The sequence below is a fragment of the Momordica charantia genome (genome assembly GCF_013281855.1).
Source record: "Momordica charantia cultivar OHB3-1 chromosome 8 unlocalized genomic scaffold, Mcharantia_2.0 BLBB01000008.1, whole genome shotgun sequence".
NCBI lineage: Eukaryota > Viridiplantae > Streptophyta > Magnoliopsida > Cucurbitales > Cucurbitaceae > Momordica > Momordica charantia.
Genome location: NW_028275166.1, coordinates 9,378,925 through 9,400,176, shown reverse-complemented (window position 1 = coordinate 9,400,176; position 21,252 = coordinate 9,378,925). Strand labels below are relative to the sequence as shown.

Here is a 21,252-nt window from a genome sequence, read left to right as displayed (position 1 = left end):
ATTATTCAACTACCGCTAATGAGTTATTAAATTAAAACTAAACCATTTAAGTATCATTTGATAATTATTTTATTATTTTATTTTATGCTTTTAATTAAAAATTCATATGTGCAAAAATGAAATCATTATTGAACCAGATCTTAATAGTAACAATTACTTAAATCAAATAAAAATTTCCAACATACAATTACAGCCACTCTTATAAATCATTATTATAATATAAGAAATTGAGTTTCAATTATCGCCCATCACAAATAATAACATAAAATATGCACGAATCTAATTGTAGTAAAATCTTATCAACAACGCAAAAAAAAAAAATCAGAGTTTATTTATGAATACAATTTAACAACTAAAAAAGAAAGATTCCCTCCCAATGTTACCAAACAAGGCAAACCCAAAATTAGAAAGATCATTTAAATAAATAAAAAGAAAGAAAAAAAAAAAGGGAAATTGGATGTGTCCGAAGAGTGTGTTCACGTGATCGCCACACAATTAGCTAAAATCCCAACCAATAAAATTAATCCAAGTAGGACAAAAAATGATATATTTTTAGGATAACTCCGAAATTAATTAAAAAAATAGAAATTAGAAAAAGTAACACGACTCTTTTTTTAATTAAAAAACCGTTGGCTAGTGCGCCCACAGTCCCAGAAATCCCACAAAACCGGCCACTGGTTTTGCTTCTGGTTTCGGTTTTGGTTTTCCTCCAATCCTGGTTTTTCCCCTTTTAATTAATAAAATACCATTTTTTTTTCTCTCTCCCCTAATCTTTCCTGAAAACCAGGAGATTTTTCTAACCTCTAAGATATTTAATTTTTATTATTATTTTAATTCTCCAAATACTGCGCGTGGAGGGCCCATTTATTTCCACGTTATGTGGCAATTCGACCACTTTTCTGACATCTGACCGTGTTTGCCACGCGCTTTTTTTTTTGGATTCCTCTGCATGTTGTCTTCTCTTCCTCTTTTTCTCCCACCTGTCGGTTCTAGAGAAAATTTCTGGTGAAATTACGAGTTTGACCTCCGGAAGTTCCTGCCACTTGCTTGGTGGGAATTGTTTTTTGTGGCGGGTCGGACGAGGGCAATTTAGAGAGTCACAAAAATCCAAACTTTATGCCCTCAGTTTACAGAGGAGAATTTTGTCTACTTTTGTTTTTCCCCCACGCGCCCTGGAGTTTAAAATGTCTATTTTAATTTTTTCAATTAAAGATAATTATTAATTATTTGATAAATAAATTATATAGCTTAGAATGTGTAAACACTTATTAAAGCAAGATAAATTAGTTCAGTCCAGCATTGAGTGAGGGAGAAATCGACGCAAAATTACTGCCTGCCAAAAATGATTTTTTTTGTTAAATTATATTATATTTAATAAATCTTTAAATTTTAAAAAGTATCTATAAACTTTCAATTTTGTGTCTTATATACTAAAAGAATCTATTAAATATAAAATTAAAAATTTGTTGATATATTAAATACTTTTTTAAGAAATTTATACATCTAGTAAATATCATTGAATGTTCAGGTATATATTACGCACATTTTTAAGTTTAGGACGTGTTAAACACCACCTAAAAATTTAAGAGGTAAATTTGTAATTTAATATTGTGTCTTTTTTATTTAAGGACTCAAACATAATAAACCTAAAAGTTTGAATATCAAATGAGATATAAACGATTTTATTAAATATTAATATTGAAAAAAAAATTTCATGTTAGAAGAAAAAACTTAGAGTGTACGGATCAATTAATTTCTAACTCTATAAATTATACTTTTTTTTTCTCTTTTGGAAGAAAAAATATTTCAAACTTATATTTCAATAAATTAGAAGACAACGACTTAAATATATATAAACAATAACGCTGTTAGCTTTATTCTCATTAAAAAATTTGAACGGGATGTAGACAAGTTTTCAAATTAAAAAGTGATTTCTATGCACAAAAGAGACAAACTAATCATCAATTTAATTAACATCGTCATTATGAAAAATACTAATAATAAGAGAGAAAAATATGTTTTATACTTTTAAGAGATTAGAAGTGGATGGATCCTCTTTATCCTAAATTTTGTTTAGTTTAAATTATTATTCTTTTTCCTTTTTACTTTTACCTTTTGTTTATTTTGATATATTATTGTTAAGATATTCATTTTGGTAATTGTAATTATTTTAATTATATTCATGTACTTTTAAAAGGTTTTTTTTTTTTTAGTTTTTTCACTTTTAAAAGGTTGATTGTTTTGAATTATTTATCTCATTTTTCTAATTACAATTTCAGTACGACATTAAATTTTTTGAGATGTATTAATCATAATTTTGTATTAAATAGTTTTTGTTGCATATAAGAATTATGTAAAAAGTTTGCAAACAAAGGCTAGATTTTTCATGTTACATTTAGTGGATGAAAAAATTAATTTTGATTTGTTTCAGTTTTAATTGATAGATTTTGTTAATCCATTAAATTTTGATAGATTTGATTGGGTTTTAGAAGTGATTTTAACTCAATATTTTCTCAAATAGATTATATTTGGTCAAACATCAATTTTGGCCAAAAATCAACTAAGCTTATTTATACCCATATATACATCTAGGTTAGTTTAGACCTCTAATCCGGCCCTCATTTCTCATTTATCTTTACGTGAAAGAGAACAACACATTTATATAAATTATAAATGAATAATATAATATATAATATACTGACAATAGTTTTACATCTATGAATTGTCTAATTATTAATCAAATAAAAATTATATTTTAATAAACTTGTTAATGATCAAATAAAAATATATTAAAAAAAGGCCTACTCTATTAATATCTTTTGGATAATGTTTGACGGTGAATTCTGATGGAGGGCCACGTGGTGTCTGGACGAACCGTTCGACAAGGGACACACTGAACTTGAAACTAAAGAACTCTACGTTGATACGGTGTCCCGCCTAATACGCTTCGACACTCAAGTTAGTAATAAGAGTAAAGATAGGAATTAGACACCGAAAATTTCAGTGATAGGTTTTTAATTTACTTGGTGTGGATGATCGATCTTCCTTTTATAGCCCTGGAATGCCGACCAAGAAAGATGACGGTGGGAGAGACAAGGATGTCACGCGCTGTACGACTGGATAGGGTGGGACGCATTCCCGACAGTGTAGGGGAGTCCCGCTGCCTGTGTTGCCTAGGCATGTCGTCTTGGACCGTTGGATGCGCCATCGTGTCGACAACACTTTCTGTCAGTTGTGGCCATGTATGGAGCGTAACCGTTCGTGGTACTTCGTTCCGTCATGAGCAGACTCGCCTTATGCTTGACGACGCCTTCACTGAAAGATTACTTTCAGTGGGCCCCTGCTTGTGGAGGGAGGAACACGTGTCCTGTTCGACAGCTACCCATAACAAATCATACAAGCATTTTTTAGTACAACAAAGGTAAGAGTGCGAAATCTAACCTCTAACGAATGAACAAAAGGATTATTGTCAGGATCAAAATTTAATATCTATTCATATTTCGTTTTACTTCAAATACATTAAAATCCTAACAAATTATGAATGAATTATGTTCCAATCAAGGAGGATCATTTTTGAAATTTAAATCTAATTTTGTAGGTCTGAAGTAGAAGTAGGTTAATTAGAAAGCGAGTGGAGGAAACAGGAAGGTAGGGCGCGTGGTATTAAGAATTGGAATCATGATGGTTTATATTTGAAGGTGAAGTTTGCAATTTTTTTTTTTATTAAGTACAAAGAAAGAAAAAAGTGGGTTCAAAATCCGACCTCCACGAGTATGGAAACCAGTCTTTCAAAAGTATTTTTCCAATTTTCAATTCTTATCATAAAATAAATAATAATAATAATATTATTTATTAATTTAAAACTGCGTGCCCCCATTTTCCCTGAAGAAACCCAGCGGCTCCCGGATTATATTAATTAGTTTCCACTTTCGCCCCTTAAATACCCTCTTGTACTTTCGTTCTCAAATCCTGAAAACTCTTTTTCCCCCAATTTCTCTCTCTCTCTCTGGTTCTTCTTCGGATTTTATGCTTCAATTCTGCCATTGTTGTTGCTCAAAATGCGGATGAGTTGTAATGGTTGCAGAGTACTTCGCAAAGGTTGCAGCGAAAATTGCAGTATTCGCCCCTGTTTGCACTGGATTAAGAGCCCTGAATCTCAGGCCAACGCCACCGTTTTTCTCGCCAAGTTCTACGGCCGCGCCGGCCTTATGAACCTCATCAACGCCGGTCCTGACCATCTCCGCCCTGGTTAGTTTTAGTTTTACTCCGTTTTTCTTCTTCGTTTCTGTTTTGATATTTGTGCGTTTTTGTTGATTTTTTTTCAATTTTTTTTCCATTTCCAGCGATCTTTAGATCTCTGCTGTACGAGGCTTGCGGCCGGATTGTGAATCCGATTTACGGATCGGTAGGGTTGTTGTGGTCCGGGAGTTGGCAGCTCTGTCAGGCCGCCGTCGAGGCGGTGCTTAAAGGCGCTCCGATCACGCCGATAAACTCCGAAGCGGCGGCTACCGGCGATGGACCGCCGCTCAAGGCCTATGACATTCGTCACGTTTCCAAGGATGAGAACTCTGCCGCCTCCAACGACGGCGGAGTCCACCGCCGAGTCAAGACTCGGTGCCGGTTCAAGCGGTCGGTCGTCAAGCCGAAAGCGAGTAAAGGACTCGCCTCCGTCGTTGAGTCGACTCGGGGATTGTGCTCCACTGAGTTGAACCGGTCGTCGAGCGGCGAGTCGTCGCTGAGTCACCAATCCGACTCGCCGCACCTCGAGAACGAGAGCAAAGAGACGGAGAGCATGATCTCGGTGGAGACGATTTCTCCTCCTCCGCCGTCGTCGGCGCTTTTCCGATCGGAGTCGACTTCGGTGCCGAAAACCACCGCCAACGGCGGAGCAACTGCAGAAAGTGAATTAGCTCTAGAGCTGACCCTGGGAATTGAGCCGGTGTCGCGTGCCCAGCACGTGATTCCAATGAAGAAGCGGAAGATAGAGGCCGACGGTGGGTTCAGGCCCAGTAACGACGCGTGCAATACGGTTTTGGGCCTGGATTTTGCAGCCTAATAAAGAGGCTCATTAATGAGCCCAAAAGTCCAACAATAAAAAAACAAAGAAGAATAAAAGAGAGTACAATTTTGACGGCGGGGATTGGCTATGTGCAGTGGCATAGAAGAGATCTCGACCATTTGTTTAGTTCGTTCGCTTTTCTTTTCTCTCTTTTTTTTTTTGTTTGGCTTTGTTGTTTTACTGTTTTAACCCTCCCCCTTTTGTAACGAGAAGCGATGTGTATAAAAAAACGGTCGCAATGTATAGGAAGGAATATGCTGTAAAAATGCAATAGGAGGCGAAAAGGTTCTCTGTTTTTTAAAAAAATATCTCACTTAAAAGATACTAACTTTGGTATTAAATAAAGGTAATGTTATAATAAACAACCCAAGACTAATATCTGATTTTTTGACGGAAAAAAAAAATCAAATTTTACCCGGTCAAAATGCATCAACTTTTACTTTTAAAATTCAAACGTCAACCTGAGAAATTGGTTTAATAATTCACTGGTCGGGCTTCATATTGGAAATAAAATTGGAGAGAATTTTTTTTTTTTTTAAATTTTTAATGAGGGGTAAATGTGGTGGAAATGAAATGTAAACCTGATATAGTGCTAAATTGAAGAGTAAAAATTGAGATTTGATTCTCCTTGGATGAGAAAAGATGTGAAAGTCATAGTGTTGGTTGGTAAAATACCTCATAATCTTGGAAGGGAATATATGTTTTTTTCTCCCTGCTAAAAGAAATACGTTTAAATCTGATTCAAAATTAAAACATGTGAATATGGTGGTTGGGTTGTGATTATGAGGGAAAAAAAAGAAAAAAAAAAGAGAGAGAGAGAGGTCTGGCAGGGCAGCCGACAAAATTGAAAGCAGAAGGGTTTATGAATATGTTCCTTTTTTGTGTCTGTTTGTGTTTGGTGGCAGGGCAAAAAATATTTGAGGAAGGAAAAACTTTAACTTTTAATTCTTAATATAATTTTTTTTAAATAGACAAAGTAGCCAGATTTTTTTAAAATATTATTATTAATTAACAAAAAGAATTTGAAATAAAATTTAAGCTACTTGAAGAGATGATTTTGGGTAGGGGTGAAAATCTGGCGGTTCGGTTCGGTTTTCGGTCAGGGAAAAAAAAGAAATCGGTTCAGTTAAATAGAGGCAAGAATTGAACCGAATCGATAAGAACCGGTTGACAGCTACTTAGACACAGGGACCAAAAGTGTTCATTTTAAAACTTTAAGGACCAAGTTAACAGTTACTTTAAATCTCAAGGACAAAAAATGTTCATTTTGAAATTTCAAGGACTAATTAGACACCTAGCTCAAACTTTAGGGACCAAAAGTGTTTATTTTGAAAAAGAACAAAAAATGTATTTTGCCATAATATTTTTCATATCAATGTGAAAAAAAGCGTTAGTTGAGTTATTAATATTATATAAAACTTTTTTATGGAGGCAAAGAAAAAAAAAATTATTTTAGGTCTCAAGAGAGGAGAAAAAGATAGATCCTTCACCAGCAAGCCCAGCCCAAGTCCAAGCCCACATAAGAAGCCCACACCCAGTCCATATGGAACTTCACTTGAACATCTTCTAGATCAGGTGCCAGAAGAACTAACGCTTGCGCCCACTACTATGTTTGTTTTTCGTAAAATTCCTTTTATTAAAATAAAAAAAACTTTGAAAACATAAGTTATCGCCAACCAATTAAAATTATTTAAATTTGGATGGTCAAATAAGAAGCTCCCAAAGATTTAGAATGATAAATACTATTTCTCATTTTAGATTCAACTTGAATAGTTCACTATATAATATCTTATCAAACATGAATAACCTTCAATTCATGAGCTCGGATCTTATGCCACCCGTATTTGAATTTATTAATACCGAATGAAATCCATAAACTTAACATGGCCATATATGAGACTGTTGGAGGTGGATTTTTACCTCACACGTGACACATCTTGATTTGAGGAGAACTACACATGGCTTTGAGTCATTAGAGCTAAGTAACATCACCTCGGTATTGAACTCTCTCACCGAGCCGGTGCACTATACGACCAAGCCGATCAGGATTTCCTTAGGCCTTGTTCCCATGCTCTGGTCGAGTCGACCTAATCCATGTTGCTCAGTCTTATTATTATCTGACAGATTCCACGACAACACGCTGTGATTCCCGCATACCATAAGAGCCCTTGAGGCCCTGTTGGAAGTCTTGTCTGGTATTTCGCTTATAAATAGAGACCACCTGCCTCTATCCCAAGTACCCGAATACTGTACTCTCTCGAATATAGCTCATCTACTTCCTGATTTGGGCATCAGAGTGTCTTATGTTTTGCAATTCACCTGTTTAGCTAGTTCTAGCTCGTCCCTCAGGTATTCTTTCGGTCCGAGTCGAGGTTCGTAGAGTTGGTCATTTCTCTAATGAAACAGAGACGTTTTATTTATATCTCATTCTCTATATTACTATAAACTTACATTAGTTTTTTTTTATCATCTATTTTGTATTTTATAGTATCAAATTCATTTAGGTATTCTCTAAAGTTTTCTTTTTCCAATAATATATTGATGTATAATGTTATTTTAATTATACCATGTAAATCTATTTACCTATGTGGTTATGTTCATGATATTAATTTTTTTTTAGCATAATGCTTAGTGAATTGGTACAAATTTATAGAGGGAAAAAGTCATCTTAAAAGAAGAAAAATTCCTACTAATTTCTAAGATATACATATTAGTAGAATTTAGAGTTTTTTTGGATGATTTTTTTCTCCTTTAAAGCTTCACCAATTCACTATTTATTTTATTATGTCATGTAAGTTTACCATCAACTAATTTTAATATTCACCAACAATAAAAGACTAAATTAAAAAGCTAGCTAAACTAAAGCTTTTAAACAATAGGGAATAATAAATTGAAAAAAAAACCTAGACACCAGGGACTAAAAATATATATTTAGTATAAATTTTCCATATAAACCAAACATTATGAATATTTTAAGACGTGCTTTTAGTTGACTTAAATATATTTTTTTCATGCCTTAGTAAAATCCCAAGTAGGGATTAGTCTAGAGAGGCATAAAGCAACGACATAGATGATCATCCCTAAGATTCTCCAAAAATAAAAGCGCTTTTCCAATTGAGCCACCTCTAGAGGGCAAATATTGTTGCCCTTGAAAAACTCTCAACCCTTAATCAAATCATTCATTGGGAAGACCAACAACTACGCGCGAACTCTATACCAAATCATGAGCGATAACGAAGCCACCTTCGCATCGAATTGAATGATGAATGATCAAGAAGGGTTGGACCTCCCTTGGTTGACCAGGGCTCTACTTCTCTTCCCGAGCTCATGGACTATGTATGTTGTATTAAAGAAAACACAAACACTACTAGTATTTTTTTTTCTCTCCTCCTCCTCACTCAATGCACATTATTTTTGTTTAACAAAATAGTTAGAAATGACCTTACTAATAATTTAATTTTCCTCTCTTAGTGTTATGACCCACTTCTCTCTATAGACTATGTAATAGAAAAATGAGTATAATAAGATGCATAAGCAATTTTTTTTAATGTATTTGGTTTTTTTTTTTTTTATCCATGGCCCTTTTTTTTTTCCTTTTTCTTTTTGTTGGGGTTGGATCGTTGTGTGTGCTATCATACCAAATAAGTTACAATAGATTATATTGCACCAATTAAGTTACAACGTCTAGGACATTGTGGCAGTAGGTAAGGCAATTGTAGCGGTTTTAACAGCAACACGTAAAAAAATTGCTGTGACATTATTATAGTGGGAATCATTACTCTTAGATATATTGTTTTTGCAAGTAGAGTTACGAGAACTATAAAAAGAACTTTCTAGTTCACTTACAAAAGAAGGATCATTGTCAAGCGATTTATAAATTGTTGCAAGTATATATAAAGTTGTAGCGATTCTCTGACAACATACTTACAAATGGTTGGCAAATGTATCTATTGCAATGTTTAATTTACAACATTTTATATTAACTTTGAAAAAAATCCTTATTTTCTACCATTCGAATTCTTCATTCAAGAGGAGAAGATATACTGATGGTCTTAGGATTTCTCGTAGATTAGATTCAGGAGAATATATCCTATATTCCAAAGAGAAGATATCTTGATGGCCTTAGGATTTTCTTTTATAAATTGAAGGTAAATACTCATAATGAAGGTACGCTATAAATCTATACTCTTTGCTACACCAAAATACCCTAATCTCCATACTTGACTACTCCGATTCTAATGCCACATCGGTCTTTAGTGCTCTTGTTCCTAGTAAGTTCTCACAGGACAACCATTTGACTCTACAACATGAAACATATAAGAATGATTTGAACTCATTCCCTCTTAATCAACTCTAGTCCATTTGGACCAATGAGCCACTCATGATGGTTAAAACCTTACTATTTCGATCAAGTTAAGATTTCAAAAAAAAAAAAAAAAACTTGCTATTTGAGTACTTTCAAGTGAATGTTTTAAAATTTCTCCAACATCAATAATTAAGTTGCCTCAACTAAGCCATGCACATATATTTTTGGCTATAAAAGGATTCTTCAAAATGAATAAGTGGCACTATTTCTAGCTATAGGGTGTATAGATTACAAGACAAATTTAGTAAATTTAATTATGGTTGTACTTCTGAATATTAATTACATTTTAATAATGGGAAACATAAGCAAGTGATCTTCACCAACCAGATGGTTTGTTTTTCTTTTTATAAATTTTGGTACAAAATGTGATGTGACTTGCTTTGCTTAATTTATATCAACAAATAAACATCTTTTTTTTTTCCATTATAATTTTTGTTTCAAGAAATGACTCTATAAACATTTAGAATGTTGGCACATGTATTGCAAGAGATTTGGACCATTCTTTTATAAACAGTAGATATAATGGATTTCATGCATGTTGTTAAATAGTTTGAAGTTTATTTTGATTATTTATAATAAGAATAAAATGATTTTATTAGGTTTTTAATTGTTAATAAGAGGGATTCATTTTGTCACTGAGAATTTCATGCATAATTTTTTTGTATCTTGGATGGTTTAAGGTAAATGGTTCAGAAGAAAATTAATCCAATAATTTTAAATAAAAATATTGATTAGTCTTCTCGGATAGGACAGTTGCAATTGGTTACGATGTTGCTCAACCTAGACAACCAGCCTTGATCATAGGGATCTACTAGGACCTGAACCACACGATATCCCTTCGAAAAAATCAAAAAAGAAAAAAAAAAGAAATATTGATTAGGATTTGTTTGGTAGTTTTCTTCTATTTGGTAATTATTTCTTTATTGTTTATTCTTACTATTAGATATGTTCACGAGAGACCAAGACTGAAACAACATTAATAATTATTCTCTCGTATTAAATCATCAATGAACCCAATTTAAACCAATGAATTAGGATATGTTTTAAGCTTTTATACTTATTATATTCTTGACACCTCCTCACTTTGTAGGGTTTTGGAAATTAACATAAGAGCCAATTAAGTTTTTAATTTTTTATTAACAAAAACGTGGGGTAAGAGATCGAACTTTTGACCTCAAGAAAAATAAGTGTCTTATCTAATGAATTATGTTCAATTGGCACAAGATCAAACATTCTTTTAGTTCAACCCGTTGTAGAACGGAAGATTGAATTATCGAACAGTTAAGTTCTTTTTTTTTTTTTTATATCCGTGAGTTCCGAACTAGCTTACGCACACCTCGACTAATTTCATGGGGCAACCGTCTGACACTACAAGATTTGGTGCCGGAAAACACATACGAATTATACTAATTTCTAAGGTAGGTGGTCATCATGGAGTAAAGAATGTTTTATCCACTTGAGTTGTGTTAGATTGGCCTAGACATAATAAAGTACTATCAATAGTTATTGAAAATTAAAAACGGATCTCCTATATCATGATACTATACTAAATAACAATTAAACTTAAAAATATATAAGTCGATAATTCATAGTTGGTGTATGTTTAATCTTCTACACATATGGATATTCTTAACCTCTCGAAACAAACCTTTCATTCAAAATAGTTTACACAACAAAATGTAGCTTTCGACTCAAACCTTCCACAACCCTTTATACCCATACAAACACATATAAGAAGGCGAGTAAACGACCGATTCCCAAAGTACAAACTACGTAGAAAAATCGAGAGAATGCGGTCGAGTCGAGAGCGATGACAAAACCTAGAAATGAAGTTCAAAGTAGTAAAATGAACAAATCTTCTTCCGTAAATATGGAAGGGGGGCAAAAAGGAGAATAAAAAGGAAAGTAGTTGATTTTGAAAGTGATTTTCTTTCGCATAATAAGGTGTATGGCATCTTTTTCTTGTCGAATTTGGGCACAAGATTTGATTGATGGGAAGGGAATTTGACACGTTTGGAAAGGAAGGGGAAAACCAACTATGCATCATATGGGGTTGTAGAGTTGGGAAGATGGAAGGGGACATACTTCTAGCATCCACATGAGCCTATATCTATCTATCTTTTCAATATATATATGCATATGGTATTAAATCCACGTCGACATTTACATTAACATTTTTCTATGTTTATAGGTTCAACATTGATATAAGAAGTACATTGACATTGTCATAATATCGTAAAAAAATCAACAAAGTATCACTAATATAGACATAGTTGTCAAGGATCTCACGTTGAAAAGAAAAAATGACCTTACATAAGTTTATAATAGACATGGACTACTCTCTCATTGTAAATTCGTTTTGAGATGAAACTTCATGAATATTAATAGAGTATCATAGACCAAAAGCTCAAACGAGCATCTGATCCAAAAATGGGATCCGATCAAGATCGATGAGTCAAAAAAGTCATGATCTTGAGGGGCATGTTAGAATCCTACATTGAACCTATGAATATTGATAATATTAATAGTACTATTCGTTAATTTTAATATATTTTAGAAATTTTTTGTATAACTTTTTAAAAAATAGATATTTATTAAAGTCAACATTTTATATAAATCGAGATGTTAGATTAAATATTTCTTGGTTTTAGGGTTTTTTCATGGATGATGTTTTTGGAGGTTTTGGAAAGGGAAGGGATGGCTTGTCTAGTGTCGGCTAAACATATGGATTTCTATGTTTAGTCGACACAAGACAAGCAATCCATATGTGTATCCCATTTATGTAATGTGTAATGAATCTTTTTGTGGTATTTTGAATGACACATGAAATATGACTCTTTTTATTTATTTACTTATTTATATAGTTCAATAATAACGGATCAGGTACCTTCGAGTGTTGGTGTAGTGACAAGAGACTTGATATCAACACCCAATATCCAGATTCGAGCCCTCTTGCGTCCACAAGTCAAAAAAAAAAAAAAGGTCATAAACGAATCATAAATTTTTATTATGCTTAAATATCCTTTTTTCAAAATCACTTAATTCTATGTCACTCTCAAATACACCATTAATCTTTCTTTGAACCATATTTGAATTATTAGCTAAATTTCAAAAACAAAAATAAATTTTTTAAAATTTAACTTATATTTTGAGAACGTTTCTAAAAGATAGATGCAAAATAAAATAAGTACATGAATGCAAGTAGGTTTACATTATTACTTTTTTAAAAACAAAAAATAAAAAACAAAATAATTACTTAACCAGGCCTAAGAAACACAAGAATGTACTAGAATCAAAATAAAAAGTTTAGATTTTTTTTAAAGGTTTTTAGATTAAATTGATACTGAGAACTATCATAGATTAAATTTTATAATTTCTTTTGTTGTGTTTGTGTAACTTTTTTTAAAGAAATATTTTTAAAATTCTACCTAAACTTTTGAAAGCAATTGTTAAAAATGTATATTTTGTTTTTAAAATTCAGTTGAAAAAAATAAAAAGGTTGGGAATATATATTACCTTATTTTCTATTTACCTTATTTTAACCTTAAATTTTGTGATTTTTTTTCTTTTTTCTAAATTTTTTGTCCCTCCCTAACTTTATTTATTCTCTCTAACTTTTTTCTCTAAAATTTTTGTAATCTTTCCCTAAATTTTTAGTTCTTCTCTCTTTATTTCTCTCTAAAATTTTTGTGACTCACCTTCTAAAATTTCTCTTTATCAGATTTTTGTTTCTATCTAACTTTTCTCTCTAAAAATTTTGTCAAATTCTCTGTTTATTTTTAATTATATAAAAATTATTTGAAAGAGTGCGTAAAAAAAAATCTATTTTTCTAAAATCACTAATTTTAAAATCATTTCCAAACAGACTTGAATGCGTGGTTTGGATTGAAGACAAAACAATTGGAAAATAAGAAAAGAATGAAAAAAAAAGAATCAATGTCACAATTTGGATTAAATACTCATTAAAGCTCATCACCATTAGGTTTAGGTTTTGTTTTATGTAACAAAACTTTTTAGTCTTTGGTCGATACACTTAAATTAGTCTGGTCGTGAGTTGGAAAGCAAAACAAGAAGGGAGTAGCGGCTTGTGGTGTTATTTTTTTGGGCGGCAGTAGCTTGTTGGTAGTGAAGAAAAAGGAGAACAAGGATCTATAGAGCGTCGTTGGTGAGGTTAGTAAGGTTTTTCATTATATACTTTTAAGTAGCTAGCTATTGTCGTAGTGCTTAGAAGCTAGAAGGCCATTGTTGTGGTATCTAGAGAAAGCTTTGTAGAGCGCTTCTGAGACCCATTGTATTTATCCCAATATTATAATAGAATCCGTTGTCGCGAAAGACTGGACGTAACCCATAGTTTTGTGAACCAGTATAAATTTGCTTGTGTCGTTTATGTGCTTTCCCTATTTTTCTCGTATTATTGTAGTTGATTTAGTTTTCATTAAAGAATTATATTCAGATGAAAAAGAAGAAACTGATATCTACATTCAACTTTGCTCGGAGACACGGTCGAAGCACCCCAGTGTGCTTCTTTCACGACATGCTCTGGTCCCGGGTGTCTTCCAGTGGTCTTCTAGCCTTAAAAGAAGTCGTGTCCATCCTGGACATCCGCAATGTCCTCCCACGCTTTTTTTTTATTTTCAATATAGGACAAACTGAAGGAAAAGACTGACCCATTCGATGATTTTCACAGTCGCCCCTAGCTGCTACAACCAAATCTAAGGCTACTACCTTAGCTGTTCTAGTAGCTCATTTGTTTGATTTAGCGTATGGAAGGTGGAAGCTGGAAGGGGAAAGTATTAAGGGTAAGTAAATTTCTCAACAAGTGGTATTAGAGCGTAGGTTGCAGAATCATGGGAGACAAATAACAAACACACCATTACTATGAAGGAGTTCTGAAGTTCAATTAAGATAATTTCAACTTTTGGAAGATGCAGGTAAAGGATCTTCTTACGTGCAAGAAGATACACAAGACTTTCGGGGAAAGACTAGTGGATATGACAGACAATGATTGGAATGAGATGGATGAACATGCTGTTGCGAACATCATAATGGCATTATCGATGGGGGTATGCAGTCTGGTGACGAAAGAGACTACAGTGAAGGAACTATTGTAGGCCTTGCAAGACAGATATGAGAAACCTTCTGCCAATATAAAAATGTTTCTATGGACGAAATATTTTAATATCTACATGGAGGAGGGAACCTCAGTGAATTCCCATATAAATGAGCTTATCGCCATCTTGAACAATTTAGAAGGGATGAGTATCAAAATCCATGAGGAGGTAAAGACTATGAAGCTGCTGACATCTTTGTTTGTCAGTTAGGAGACGATGAAGACTGCGATGTTGAATTCGTTAGGGGACACTAGCTTGGAATTTTCAGCTATGTATGATGCCACCTTATCTGAGGAAGCATTGAGAAAATTAGGGAAAATGTTTGCATCTACTTCAGGGGTAAAAAACGGGGTTGAACTGGCTTTGGTTGCTCAGAACAAGGGGAAAGGGAAGATGAGATATGGGAAACAGCAGGGACATAGCCAGAGGAGTGGGAGTGGGAGTGGTGAGGTTGAATGTTTTTACTACCATAAGAAGGGCCACTTCAAGAAACACTGTAGGAAGCTTAAGGAGAATCAGGAAAATGAGGACACTCTAAATTACGTGTCAGCGGATGTGTTAGCTTGTATTGAGGACACAATATATGTAGACCAGTCATCAAAGTGGGTAGTGGATAGTGCAGCTTCGATGCATATAAATCTTCAGACAGGAGTTAGTCATGTCCTTTACTATAGGAAGCATGGTGCGGTGAGGATGAGAAATATGAGACTCTCCAAGATCAGAGGGCTTGGGGATGTTCGTTTGAGAACTGACAGTGGGATCGAGTTAGTTTTGCATGGTGTCAGGTATGTACTTAGTTTCAGGATGAATTTGATATCAGCGGGGAAGCTGGATGACGAAGGCTACAGAAGTGAGTTTGCAGAGAATAGATGGAAAGTCAAGAGGGGATTCGAGGTAGTAGTAGTTGGCCACAGAAAAGCTTTAGTGTACGTGTAGAGGTTTGGCGTTGCCAGAGGATCAGAGAGACAAGTTATGCACAGGGCTGCAGATAGTTCAAGGGGATACTTAAAAGAACTAGCAACATGGACAGTCAACACAGATTAGGAGAATCTGACATCAGTTCAAGTACAACAGCTGAGAAGTAGAGGAAAGGGAAAGGGGAACAACTCATTGAGGTGTTCAATAGACTATCAGTTTCGAGCCCCAATTGTCAAACGGATTTGCGAGCTAATGAAGTTGCGTAGGCGAAAGGGTGCATTGAGAAAGACTACAGTTGGTGTTGAGGTCGATGGTGGTGTCTCCAGAGTGGCAACAAACTTGGGTGGGAGTGCCAAGAAGCTTTCCTTCAAGAGTCATTGGGTGCAAGTGAAGAAGGAAGCGTTGGGGGAACACTTAGTTCGAATGGGAGCACATGACTGTGTTTCTAACGTCTGGGAGGTAAGACCGCGTAGGATTGCTCAGTCTTAGGGCAATCACAGATGGAACCTTGGTTGGTGCCAAGAAATGCTAGAAGCTGTCGGTGCAGCGGAAGTTGAGCCTTGGTTGGTGCCAAGAGAATGTTTATCAGTTAAAAGTTGTTGGTGCAGTTAGAACTGAGTCATGAGAGACACTGTTGTTGCAGTGAGAGGTGAGATTGTTGTTTTGTTCCCGAGTGGGAGATTGTTGGAATTGAAAGTAAACAATTGAAAAATAAGAAAAGAATGGGAAAAAAAAAGGAATCAATAACACAATTTGGCCTAAATACTCATTAAAGCCCAACACCATTAGGTTTAGGTTTTGTTTTATATAACAAAACTTGTTAGTATGTGACCGATACACTTAAATTAGCCTGGTTGTGAGTTGGAAACCAAAACAAGAAGGGAGTGGCGACTTGTGGTGTTTTTTTTTTTGTTTTTTTTTCGGCGGCAGTAGCTTGTTGGCAGAGAAGAAAAAGGAAAACAAGGGTCTGTAGAGCATCGTCGGCAATCCGTTCTCTTGAGGTTAGTGAGGTTTTTCATTCTGTATTCTTAAGTAGCTAGCTATTGTCGTAGTACTTAGAAATTAGATGACCATTGTTGTGGCATCTAGAGAGAGTTTTGTAGAGCGCTTGTGAGACCCATTATATTTATCCCAATATCATAGTAGAACCCGTCGTCGTTGAAAACTGGACGTAGTCCATAGTCTGGTGAACCAGTATAAATTTGCTTGTGTCGTTTCTGTACTTTCCCTATTTTTCTCATATTATTGTAGTTGATTTAATTTTCATTAAAGAATTAAAAGGAGAAAGTATTAAGGGTAAGTAAATTTCCCAACATCAGCACATATCTCAAAATTAGCATGGCAGCTGAATGAAAGTCCTTGGGTACAAGACTGGCTACGTAGTGAGAAATAGGATTCATGCCATTCCACTTTTTTTTTTAGATTAAAATACACAAACCACTTGGCACGCTATAGAAGATCAAGCTCAACCATGGTGCTCTTTGATAGCTTGAAATGTCATCGAGTATGTGTAAGGCCTATACTAACTATCTCACGCATATTTTCTGTGACTGTCTAACTAGTTTTGGCAACAATGTAATAAATTGGAGCAATGGAACCCACTTTCAGCCTTCTATAAATAGTCTAATCACTTCTGTGTAAGTATGCATGCAATCTAATTCCTTGTTCCAAGAGCTATAGATCAAATTTTTATACTAACTTGAGCATCAAAGTGTTTGTTATCTTTGTGCAGGTATTCCTCAGTTAATTAAATCGCTTTGCTGAGCTCGATTGACCCTACCTCCCACGTGTTCTCTGAGAGATCAGAATTAGGTATAAACAACTAAGTTGAATCTAAATACCAATTATTAATCAAGGTATTAATCTCATTCAAATGAAATGAAAACCAATGGATGAAGAAGACCAATGATTCAACTAATTGTTTTGTTTTTGTTTTTATTTTTAGTAAAGATTCTACTATATATGTTAGGATATGGTAGGCAGTGAAAATCCTATATTTCACACCAAGAACAATAAAATTAATAAAATACAAAGATGAAGAAGAGAAATGATACAAACATTTTAAACGAGTTCACCCATTTTGAATGGGCTACATTTAGTTTTCTACTAATGATTCAAAGAAGAATGAGCTTCAACCTTGGGCTTCAAAGAAGTTCAATTTTGTAAGTTTAATGTTTCTCATTTAACTATTTAAAACCGGATGGCTTATTGGTCGAGCTAGAGTAAAGTAAGAAAGAATGTGTTCCGACTCTATGATAACCACCTCCCGAGCACTAAATATGATAGGATCAGATGTCTGTTCAATTTATTTTTTATTAATAAATAAACTAAACTTAACCAACTATTTTTTATACATTATAAGGAGACATGTAGGAGGAGAAGGAAAAAAACGGCTAATTATTATTTGATGATATTGGACAAAAAATGCCACTTGGTTGAACTATATATAGGTTTAATGTAAAGGAAGACATTTCTTGAAAAATTATACTAAGGGGCCGTTTGTTTCGTGGGAATCCGAGATTTCCGTTCGACGGACACCTGGATTTCCATATTTGTTTTGCGGGAATGTAAGATACCCGAGAATCTTGAGATGCCCATCTTATGGGTTTTGGATGCCCTTTTGAAACATGAGTTTCCAAGATTCCCGTGTTGAGGGCATCCACTTTTTACATTTTTGCCCTTCATTTTTTTCTCCATATCAATTTTTTTTTAATTTTTAATATTTTACTCTTCTTTATTTTAATATTTTAAATTTATAATTAAAATAAATTAATGACTCATGACAAATAAACAACTTTAGGCTATTCAATATATTTGTATGTTAGATTTACATGTAAAATAAATTGCAATTAAATTATATCATATCTCTATTTCTTTTTAATATTTCGAAGGAATTATATTATTAATAATATTTATTATCATAAATATATAATTTTAAAGTAGCATTTTTTTACGACCTATATACCTGTGATATTTTTCCTCTTAAAAAATATAATGTGATGATAGGATAAATAAATTTCACTCAGGATAGCATAAATTATATAATTGTATTTTTGGAAAACTATTAAAGTCGAAAACGAAATATATATTAAGTTAATATGAATTAATTTATTCTACAAAATAACATATAAAAAATTAAAAAACTTTTAAATTATTTCAAATAATTCTATTATATTGAATGAATTTATAAATTATATAAATATTTATAAGAGCATTTTTGGAACATTCTATAAATTTAATCCATCTCCCAGAATAAATCATACGAAACAAACGTGACTATCCAAATATTCTCGGATATCCTTATAAATTTACGTACGAAACAAACCCGAACATCTAAAATTCCAAGCATTTACATTCCCGAAAAACAAACGGCCCCTAAAGGTTTATTACCTTTTTGTTTTATTAAAAAATTTCATGGTTTCTTGTAATTTTTGCAATTGATTTTTTTTAATTTTAAACTTAATACCATTATATAAATATATATTCTATATTCCTTTTGTTCCATTTTGGTAATTCTCTAATGTTTTTCTTAGTTGAAAAACACGTGAGGTTGGCGGCTAAGATATGTTTTAATTACTCAAAATTTGGACATTAAAAGAATATCAAAAAGATTAGGATGTAAACAGACTTTGTTTAAAATCTTCCTTGAATGATGTAATACAGAAGATCATCCCATAATCTCACCGACCAATTTGACTTAATCTCCATTAGGATTTTCCCCCAAAAAGGCTTTTGAGTATCTTTGAATTTGGGAAACACATCCTTATTTAAGTCATATGCCCCATTAAATATTAATGCATTTGGTCTTATAATATCTTTTTAAAAGAAAAAAGTACCAACTTTTCCTCTAAACACATCCCTTTTCAACTCTTTTTTATTCTAATTTTTTGTAATCTTCTTAATTTTAAATTAAATTGCTTACTTATCCGTGTAATTTGTTAGATCTGTTAAAGATAAATAAATCACCGCTCAACCTAGCTAAAAGCTTAAATGGATGAGTGGAGTAAATTTAATTCTTATATATGGATTCTCAACGAGATCATAATTTACTTTATTTATATATATTTATAGGTATTATATCTCTTTTTGAAAGGCCAATTGAAATTTCTTCTACTAACCCACAATGTATTGACATTGCATCATAACACCAAATATTTGCCTTTTGAGATACAAGGGATTCTCAACTACCAACACAAATTAGTGGAGGGTTTGCTTATTTTTCCAAAGTCAATGCATAACCTTAAGCCACCTTTTATAAACATTTGGAGCAATAAGGAATTCTTTTCCCATAAAAAGGAAAAAAAGTTAAGCCAATATTGGAATAAAAGAAAAAGATGTACAATTCCTACCAAATTTCATCACTTTGATTTCATTTTCCAAGCCTATGTAGGTCATATATTCTCCAAGATACATCGAATAAACCACTACCTCTTATTGCCTAAAGAATATGGTGGAGGGGGATGAGATAGAGTGTCGATTTGGTGGGGTGGTTTCGTTTTAATTGAGTGCATGACGATGGTAAAACGTAAGATAGATATATTGATTGACTTTTTCATTGTTGGATTTGACTTCGATAATTAGAGGTTTTATTGAATACTTTTGAAGTATATCAGGGACGAAGAAATTAGAACTTTCAAAGTATTTCAGATGAAATTAAAAATTGAGGTCGACTTTAAAAACTAAATGATTCATTGTAGCTCATGATCTAAGCATGTTAAGACAATAATAGGTATATATCAAATGATGCTCTCATTTTAGAATATATTAATATCTCTTTTTCCAAGAGCATGAATGTTCTTTGGTGCAATGGTTTCTGTTCGATCATTTAATTTATTTGAAACAATCACATCTTTACGAGCGTTTCTAGACATATGGCTAATTTGTGGGAGGACATTAAAACGACTGCTCCCTTTTAGTCTAAAAAATCGTAATTCTTTTTGTAATTACGACATTTCTACTGTCTTTTTGAACTGGAATTTTTTTGAATATATGTGGTTTTTAAAAAAAGGTAAGACAATAATGGTGTCCCCCCACCCCATTGATTTGTGTATTTATCCAAAATTACAATTTAATTTTTGAGAAGCTTTATTTTTTCGCCTTTTTCTTTTTTAACTTTATTTCCTCTCAATTGAAGATTTTGGTTGAATGGATTGTTTTTAGTGCTCTATCAAAATCAACTAAAAAGCTCTATTGTAATTTAGAGTAATATATAATTCATGTTTTTTTATTCGTATCTTTTCCATTTTGATAAGTAGTCATTCAAGTTGTTATGATCACCTCGTGGTAAAGAAGCACTATATTGTCCTTTTCACTTTTTTTTTTTAATTCCAATTAATATTGTATTCGTTGCATTTAACTTAAAATATAAGAAAAGTTAAATATTCCTCTTCTTAATGTTATCTTTAGTATTCAACTTTTCTTTTTCTGATCAAATTTTCAATCAAGTTTCCACTAAATAATATCGTGGAAATTGAAAAAGAAAAACAGTAATATAGAATTCAACGTATAGAGTAAAGCGGAGAGTCGATTGTCAGAATTAAAAGAAGCTATCTGATAACGAGAAAGATGCACATTTAATGGAAGTTTTTGAAAATTTGAAAGAGATGCATTTTCTTTTTAAATTGAGTGAGATTTGGAGAATTATTGTGATAATATATTATAGGGAGAAGATTTTTCTTTTTTTATTCGAGTAGGGTCAATTGCATTTTTAATAGGTAGGATGAAGTTGAGTAGAGATATTGAAGTTTTTTAATCTAGCAAAGGCGAGTCGCATATCTAATATTAAAAAGGAAAAAACC

At 33.0% G+C, this 21,252-nt stretch overlaps 1 protein-coding gene across 1 annotated transcript; it reads left to right on the top strand.

Annotated features, from left to right (window-relative positions):
* The first annotated feature begins 3,890 nt into the window (after nucleotides 1–3,890).
* LOC111016944 (LOB domain-containing protein 41) lies at nucleotides 3,891–5,383 on the top strand. Its single transcript, XM_088126836.1, has 2 exons — nucleotides 3,891–4,248; nucleotides 4,344–5,383. Exons 1-2 carry the CDS (start codon nucleotides 4,059–4,061, stop codon nucleotides 5,054–5,056), a joined length of 903 nt encoding a protein of 300 aa, XP_087982962.1. The 5' UTR covers nucleotides 3,891–4,058; the 3' UTR covers nucleotides 5,057–5,383.
* Nucleotides 5,384–21,252: the final 15,869 nt, after the last annotated feature.